Here is an 8916-nt window from a genome sequence, read left to right as displayed (position 1 = left end):
CCTGGCTTGTGTGAGTTCTTTGAGTCCCTGTCTTGGTGTGTGATTATCTGAGATGGTTTGCCTCTGCCTTGCCAGAGCTGCCATCGGACATTTCTGGAGAGAGAATGGAGCTGTGGAGTAAGGGAATGGTGAGTCAGGAAAAGGTCAGCCTCCAAGAATATGCTGGTGTGGTCCTGTGTGTTGTCACCCTCCCCAGTGACAAGGAACAAGGCTGGGCTCTGCCTGCCCCTAGAGTGGCAATCCTTGTTCCTTGTCCCCTGCAGGCTGCCAGTGTGACACTTGTCCTTCTGTTCCATTCAGGTTGGCACTGGCTACCCCTGGTGGGATTACAAGGGGTGATGGGGAGCTGATGTGTCTCTGCTGATTAACCCCAGCATGGCCTGGCTGCCCCTAAAGCCTCTTCCCTTGTTGGAGTGTGTTTTGCCACCAGAGCCATGCTTGCAGTGAAGATTATTGCTGCTGTGTCCCAGGCGCCCATCCTGGTCTCCAGCAGCCCACCAGGGACAGCTGGAGCTCCAAGGGCAGTGATGCTCCCAGTGCTGGTGACAGCCCACAGCTGTGACACAAAGGGTTTGGCCAAAGCTTTGCTTGTTTCTGCCAGGAGGCAGAGGGTTCCTGCATGTCTTCATCCTCCTCCTCGCTCTGGATCTGAGCTGAGAGTGTTCCAGCCAGGCCTCGTGCTGCTGGGCAGGGAAATCCTGATGGGTTTGAGGGCTTGAAGACTCTCAGCAGTGGACAGATGCTGTTTTCCCTGGAGAAGCCTCATCCCCTCTCCACAGGAGGTGGTTTGGCTTGTTCTCTTTGCAACAGGACCTGGGTGAATCTGACTGACTCCAGCTGGGACATTTCCAGGCCTCAGCATGGAAATCTCGCAGCAGCATCTGCTCCGAGACCTTTTCAGAGACTTGCTTTTTATAGCAGCCCCTCCATGGCATCAGTGTCCTGTGCAGGGCTATAAATAGCTGTCCTCACACCTGGCAGGGCAGCACAGGGGCTTGGTGGGCAGCCGGGGCTCTGCCACTACCCCGGGCTGGGGGATTGTCACCAGCCCTGCTGCACCCATTGCCTGCAACAAACCCCAGGGGCTCCCATGGTTGCTGGAGTTCCAGCGTGGCCTTGGGAAAATGAGGCTTGATTTTGTCCCCCTGGGTTTCCTCATGGCTCAATAATTAATTAATAGTCTGAGTGATGGGGTTTTTAGCACATTGCCAGAGCACAGTGGCTTTCCTTTTGCTACTCAAACGTGGAGGGAGTGTCCATCCATGTGAGGGTGTGCCAGGAGTGATGAGGCTTTACTTTTCCATGCTGAGCTGGACCAGGACCTCAGGGTGTCCTGGGCCCCTTCTCACCCAGTGGCAACTCCTACTCAGCCTCTGTAGCCATCCTATCCTACCCTCTGCAGCCATCCCAAGCCAGGGGCTGCCCTGTGGGGCCTGGGCAGGTTCCACCCCACTTTTCTCTTGCTGGGGGGCTTCACCAAAAGTGGGTGTTTGGTGCCCTCGGACCTGCTCTGAGGACGATGGAGAGGGGATGCAAAGAGGCTGGATGGGGAATACAGAGGGTGGCTGAGCCCCACAGCATGGGATTGAAAGCAGCTGTGACTCGGAGCCAGCAGTGTCCCCAGGAGAGTCCTTCCGTGGGACAGCTCCGCTTCAGAACAGGCTCCTTGGAGCTGTGTCCCGGCCGTGCCCAGCTCTCGCGACTGGGAGCCTCCCGTGGAGCCGGCTGGGCTGCTGGGGCCGATAGTGGCTGGTGGTGGGCGCCGGCAGCCTCTCTCAGCCCGATAGCAGGGGCCTTTTGGGACGAGTTATCTGGGCGAGCGCTGCAGGGGCAGCCGCTCCTTGGCAAGCGCTGGGTGCTCAAGGGCAGCCTGTCCCCAGGGGTGCCGCCAGCCGGGCACCAGCGCTGGGCTGCGTGCCTGCCGCGCAAGCCAAGGGAGAACCGAGCTGGCTCTGGGCTCAGCAGCCGGAGCAGAACGCAGGGGGAACACACGGCCCTGCACCCCCTGCCCGGGCAGCCCCCGCCCAGTGCCATGGTGGCTCCCCGGCTGGACTTTGGAGCCTGTCCCACAGCCAATATTGACTCTCCTGCCCCGGGTCACGGCCCTTTGCTCTGCCCAAACAAACCCTCCTGTAGCAGCCAGCCGAGCTCCAGAGGCTGCAGCCCACCAGTGCTGGGGCCAGTGGAGTCCCTGCCCTGGCACCATCATCAGCACAAGCCTGGAGAAGGGGCTGGATGCCCACCAGCACAGATTGGGGTACCCCAGTCTGGTGAGAGACCCTCAGTGTCCTCCCAGAAACACCACATGGGCACTGGGGGCTCCTTTACACCTCGCCTGCCACACCAGCTCCTGAGGGAGGAAAAGGCTTTGCTCAGCTTAGTGACCCAACTTCTGCCTTCCTGGCATCCCAGGGGTGGCAGGGAGCAGATTAAAAGTGCTTCACTGCATCAGTCCCACCATCCCGGCAGCACAAAGCCCTGGCACAGCTTGATGGTGGGTGAGGGGCCCTGACCCCAGTCCCTACCCCCACTCCAGCCCGGGCAGGGAATCCTGTCTCTGTCCCCAGCCACGGTTTGATAGTCTGAGCCCAAAAGGGCCTCACCAGGACAGGGGCTGAGGGCTGCTGGGGTGGGCAGAGGGTGCCAGGTTGAGTGCTGGAGGGAGGGTCCCTCACTGGGTTGTTACTCCCTGGGCAAGGCTCCGGGGTCCCAGAGACCCTCCCCGGTGCTCAGCGCTGCCTAGCCTGCAGGCTGGCTAATTAGCAGGTAATTAGATGATGGACAAGTCTAAGCATCACTAGAGCTGTATTGCCCCTACTGATCCTGCCTGCCTCAGGTGCTGTGCTGTGTCCCTGCCGCAGCCCCTGACCCACTTCTCCTCTCTGGCACTGGCAACCCCTAGCACATCCCTGGGGACAGCCAGGCAAAACTGCCCCACCAAAGCCCCGCAGAGACGAGCTGAGCCCTGCCAGCACCTCAGGATGTCTCGGGGCAGGGTGGGCACTTGCCCCACTCCGAGCCCCCGCAGAACCACCCTCCTGCCCATCCTGTGCCCCGCCAGCCCCGGCTCCCCCCGCCAGCCCCACCAGCACCAGCTGAGGCTTGAATTTCCCTCCGGACAATGGGGAAGGCGAGCTGGGATTGTAACCAGAGCGGGGGATAAATAAAGCTGCCCAGAAGTTTCCATTACCCGCACCTCGGGCTTCTGCGGGGGACATCAAAGCTGAGCCCCCTCTGCCCCGAGGTCCTGTGCCACCAGCCCATCACCCTGGCCCCTGGCCTTCCCCCTCACAGCCCCTCAGCCTGGCACCGAGGCTCCGGCAGCCGATGGCACCGACACAAATCACCTTCAGAGCACGGAGTGGAAAAGATGATTTGTAAGTGTGACAGCACAGGAAAACACTCCTCCTCCTCCTCTTCCTCCTCCTCCTCCTCCTTGCCGGGAGGCAGAGCAGGCTCCAGAGGAGCCAAGGCAGGGGGGAACTGGATGGAGGGACCCCCTGGTACCACACTCCTGCCAGAGGCAGAGGCAGCCCGGCATGGTCCGGCATGGCCCGGCATGGCTTGGCCCAATATGAAAGACCCCAAACTGGGGGGGGATCCCATGGGGGAGCTCTTGACCCCCTGGAATCCCTGCAAACAGCACCAGGCTCGGATCAAATAACACATCCAGGGTTTATTGTTTTTTCCATTCCTCGCAGCTAATGATCAAAAAAAAAATTAAAATAAATTACAGAATTAAATAAACATGGATGGATTATTCCTCTCCCTGCCCCATCCCCACCATCCCCCAAAGAAAGCATTAGAAGAGTCACTGGATTTGGCAACAACAAAACAACCTCTAGGAAAAAGCAGCTACTTGTCAGTGAGTGGTTCTGGGGGTGTCCCGCAGCCTCGCCCCCCCCAAACCTGGGAGTGTCCCTCCCGCCACCACACAGCCCTTCACCCCTTACCCGTGAGGCCGGGGGGCAGCCCCCCTCTCTAGACGTGGGTTGGGTTGTCCAGGTACGGGTCCGTCTTGGTCATGTGCAGCATGACTGTGGGGGCTTTGTAGTGGCAGTGCCCCCCGCCGCAGCTGACCCCGCTGCAGGGCTTGCCCCGCGTCCTCGTGCCCAGCCGCCTGTTGCACAGGCTCTGCCAGGTCTGCAGCGTTTTGGAGCTCCACACCCACACCCCGCTGGTGATGCCCACCACCAGCGACATGAAAATCTTTAGCATGAAGACGGCCACGGTGGGCACCGAGGCCTCCAGGGAGCAGTTGGCGGCGCGGCGGCCGGGCAGGCGCAGGCAGCCGCGCTCCAGAGCCCGCAGCGTCCAGTAATCCACGTTCAGCCGCTCGTAGAAGTAGCAGACGATGACGCAGGTGGCCGGCACGGTGTAGAGGATGGAGAAGACCCCGATCTTCACCATCAGCTTCTCCAGCTTTTCCGTGTTGGTGCCGCCCGTCTTCATGATCTTGCGGATGTGGAAGAGGGCGACGAAGCCGGTGAGGATGAAGGAGGTGCCGATGACCAGGTAGCAGGAGAGGGGGATGAGGACGAAGCCGGTCAGCGCGCTGACGTCCATGCTCCCCACGTAGCACAGCCCCGTGAGCTCGTCCCCCGCCACCTTCCGCATGGTGAGGATGACGATGGTCTTCATGGCCGGGATGCCCCAGGCGGCCATGTGGAAGTAGCTGCTGTGAGCCTCGATGGCCTCGTGTCCCCACTTCTTCCCGGCGGCCAGGAACCAGGTGAGGGTGAGGACAACCCACCAGAGAGAGCTGGCCATGCCGAAATAGTAGAGGATGAGGAAGACGATGGTGCAGCCTGTGCTCTCCAGCCCCTCCTGGATGATGTAGAGCTCACCGTTCTCCCGGTCGCAGGCGATGTTCTCGGCCCCGGCCACGGAGCGGATGATGAAGGCCACGGAGTAGACGTTGTAGCACATGGAGAGGAAGATGATGGGCCTCTCGGGGTACTGGAAGCGGTGCGGGTCGAGCAGGAAAGTGAGGACGGTGAAGGCGGTGGAGACGAAGCAGAGGGTGGACCAGACAGCCATCCAGATGAAGGCAAAGTCCTTGTCCTCCCGGGACCAGTACACGTCCACCCCGGGGGAGCACCTGGGCGCACACGAGAGGCTCTTCTCCACATACTGGAACTTCTCAGGGTTGTCGCAGGCGCCCAGCCCGTTGGATCCCCGGCCCTCGGCAGCGGTGCCCGGCGGCCAGGGCCGGGGGGCCACGGGCAGCATGCCCTGCCCCTTGTGCGGCTCAGCGGCCGAGGCGTTTTCGGGAGCCTCCATGCAGAGAGCGTTGGGGTCGTTCTTGGTGGGCAGCCGGCCGCAGTCGAGCGACTCAGGCCAGCCGAAATTGAACTGCTCCATGATGGGGACGCACTTGTGGCGGGCCTGCTCGCACATGGGGCGGCAGGCGGGGATGCTGGCGCTCACCTGGTCGGTGCACATGGGCGCGTAGAGAGAGCAGAGGAAGAAGCGCAGGTGAACGTGGCAGCCGTACTCCACCAGCGGGGCGAACTCGTGCAGCTTCAGGGCGGCCTCCCGCTGGCTCTCGTGCCCCAGCAGGTTGGGCATGCGGGTCAAGTTGTAGCCGATCCCCCGGCACATCGGGATGTCCACGGGCTGGCACCGCGCCGCGCGCCCCCGCGGGCCCTCCAGCCCCGCCAGCTCCAGCCCGCGACCCCCCACCCCAAAATGCCACAGCACCCACAGGGCCACCCGCAGCCGCGCCGCCGCCATCGCCCGCCGCCCGCACCGGCCCCGCGGCTGGCTACAGCTCCGCCATCGCCCGGCCACGCCGCCCCCGCCGCCACGGGGCCGATCGCTGCGCTGCTGGAGGCGCCGCGCCGGGGCAGCCCCCGGCCCCGGCCCGCGCCATGCGGCGGCGGCCCCGCCGAGCGCCCCGCGCCGCCCCGCGCCCGCCGACACCGGCAGCGCCCGCCGAGCGCTCCCGCCCCGCCCCGCCCCGCCGGGCGTGTCCGGGGGCCGGACGGGACGGGGAGGGGCTGGGGGCGGGACCGGCCGGGGCACGGCAGCGGGACCGGGCAGGAGCACAACACCGGGACCAGCGCAGCCCCGGAGCTCCCCGGCACTGGTGACAACTCAGTCACACACACACATGTAACTAACACACACACATGTAACACACACACATGTAACACACACACGTACGCAAGCAGCACACTTACACAGGCACAGCTGCACACGTGCACACACTCACACACACTAATGCACACGTGTGCATGTGCACACACACGCATATACATGTAACACATGCCCACACACGTTAACACACATGCCCACACCACGTGCATGCCCATGTGTACACACATACACTCACATGCACATGTACACAAGCGCGAACACGCTAACACATGCACACAGACATGCACTAACACACGCACTCACACATGTACACACACCTGCACAAACTAACACACACACGTACAAACACACACATACACTAACATACACACACACATACACTCACAGACAGGCATATGTGCACATCCACACACACCAGCACATGTGCTCACACACACCTGGGCACGGGAACACACATGACCTCACTGCCCAGACCCGCCTGCAGTGCTGCCAGGCCCGCTGTGCCCGCAGGGTGTGTGACAGTGGCTGAGCACACCTGGACACACCCCGGGGCTTGTTGTCCCCGCAGGGTGACATCCCTCAGCTTGGGAACACAAACTGCCACCTTGGGGGAGCTCACAGCACACGGTGCCTGTGCCCCTGGGGTTGGGGACTTGGTGGGACACTGGGGACTCGGGGAGGTGGCTCAGCTCCAGTGCCTACAGCACAGGCCAGGAGAGCCATGTCCCCTGGTGTCATTCAGGGCGGGCACAGGGCAGGAGACAGCACTGTCACCACAAGGCCAGGGCAGCTCTGGGAAGGTGACACAAATCAGGGTGGCCAAGTTGGGGCTGCCAGACCCAAAAATCCAATGTCCCACTCACAGGGTGATAAATCACATCCTAGGCATGGGGAGGTGTTAAAAACACTCAGGGGGTAACAGCACCCCTGGGGACAAGCTGTGCTGCCACAAGGTGCCACCAGCAGCCCCCCACTCCTGGAAGCCACCAATCTCAGATGCTCTGTGCCATCTCCAGCACCCGTTTGGGAGCAGCTCGCCCACCCCAGGGTGATTCCAGCAGGGTCCCTGGGTGTCCTGTGGGACACCCGGCATCCAATGCCTGGCTGGCGCCAGGGGGTCCGGGCATCCCGCCATTCCCAGGCATTCCCAGAGCCCTGTGATTTCTTTGGTAACAGCATAACAACCTGTCAGCGCGGCTCCTAATCGCTGACACCCGCTGTGCACGATCCAAACATCCCGGTCCGGCGCTATAGGGAAATTCCATGGAGCTACTTATCGGCCGTGTAACGGAGCGGGAGATAAGGCAGAGCCCTGGAATTTCCCTCTAACACGGGGTGTCTGCACACTGGGCTCCAGAGCCCTGGGAAAAGGGTTACTGGGGGATATTTGGGGTTATTTGGGATGTTGGGAGGGCTTTGTCACCTTGGTCACCAACTCTGCAGAGTCCCAGAAATCACTGTCCGGTGTGCCTGGGGACTCAGAGCAGCTACAGGGGGCTTTGTGCCCTGGGTTAGGGACACATGCAGTAAGAAATGGCTATTTCAGGGTATTTTGTGCTGTGGCGCAGTCCTGAGGACAAATTGTCACACCTTGCTGAGCAGCCAAGTGATGGGGATGGAGGTGGCACCGGCAGTGCTCTGGGACCTTTCCCGGGGTTCCTCATCCCTCCACCCCCAGCCCCAGGGCATGTGTCCTGTGTGTGTGCTGAGGGACCCAAGGCTGTCACTGCCACCACTCCAGGGCACCCCAAACCCACCTCTAGCCACCGAGGCTTCCCTTCAGGGAGTTGTTTGCTAAGGAAAGTTGGAAAGCATCACCTGGAAAAGGTCTCTGACCCAGCCCTGGCTGCCCAGTGAGGGTCCTGGATGGGCAGTGGGCACAGGCAGGGGCTAGATGAGAGCTGGACTCCTAGCCCCACCTTCCTGGCTCACCCCGTGGGTGCCCTGCCACCCCACAACCTGCTCTGAGAAAGGTTAAGGGGAGCAAGGGGGGCCGGCACAGATAAATGTATTTTAATTTAATTTTGCTTTAATGTGTAAAACTATTGCTCTTGGCTCCTGTTACTGCAGCCTGGCCAAGAGCAACATGGCGTTTTTTGTAGCCAAGGGGCTCCTTGTAGAGGCGCGGCTGTGCCTCACCTCTGCCCTGCACTTTGGGGTGCTCCTCCCTCACCTCACCCTCCTCGGGCTCTCCATGGGGTGACCAAGCCCTGCCTGCCCCTCAGGGACCTGCAGAGGTGACAGCAAAAGGACTTTCCTGGAGCTTCATCCCACCCCAGAGGTGGGCAGGGGGTACTGGGAGGCACTAGCAGCTTCAAGCCTTGTCCTTGCACTGCCCAATGTCCTGCCTGATGGACACTGACCTGTCCTGCCTGCCCGCACTCCTGGGGACCGCGGGGACGGCGGGGAGGGGACAGGGTGGCAGCGGGGACATCCCGGCCACGCACAGAAGCCGAAATCTCCAGCAGGTCTGGGAGCCCCACAGTGAAAACAAGAACCCCAGGTAGAGCAACAGGGAGATTTACGGTCTTGGAAGTGGCCCTGGGCTGTGGATCCAAGATCAATAGCGGGAAGAAAGGGCTCTCAGAGCTGCACAGGAATCCTGCCCGGGAAGCGGCCAGGCAGGCGAGCGGGACGGATCGCCGGAGCCCGGGAGCCTGTGGTTCCTGGCAGAGCTTTGCCCCATTTCCTTTCTTCCCGTCAACAGCGCCTGAAACCTGTGAGAGAGCCTCGGCGAGGGGAGGGACGGAGGGGAAAAATCCGCCGGCTGTCCCCCCGGGTACAGGGGGCTGCAGCAGTGCCCCTCTGCCCGGC

The 8916-nt window shown here is 61.9% G+C and overlaps 1 protein-coding gene across 1 annotated transcript; it reads right to left on the bottom strand.

Moving 5' to 3' along the window:
• Positions 1-3656: 3656 nt before the first annotated feature.
• Positions 3657-5931, bottom strand: FZD9 (frizzled class receptor 9). Its single transcript, XM_085078361.1, has one exon. It carries the CDS (start codon positions 5734-5736, stop codon positions 3982-3984), a length of 1755 nt encoding a protein of 584 aa, XP_084934487.1. The 5' UTR covers positions 5737-5931; the 3' UTR covers positions 3657-3981.
• Positions 5932-8916: the final 2985 nt, after the last annotated feature.

The sequence above is a fragment of the Lichenostomus cassidix genome, chromosome 19 (assembly GCF_008360975.1).
Source record: "Lichenostomus cassidix isolate B80296 chromosome 19, HeHo_3.0, whole genome shotgun sequence".
Classification (NCBI taxonomy): Eukaryota; Metazoa; Chordata; class Aves; order Passeriformes; family Meliphagidae; genus Lichenostomus; species Lichenostomus cassidix.
Note: the sequence above shows the minus strand (reverse complement) of the source record. Positions and strands in the feature narration are given on the sequence as shown.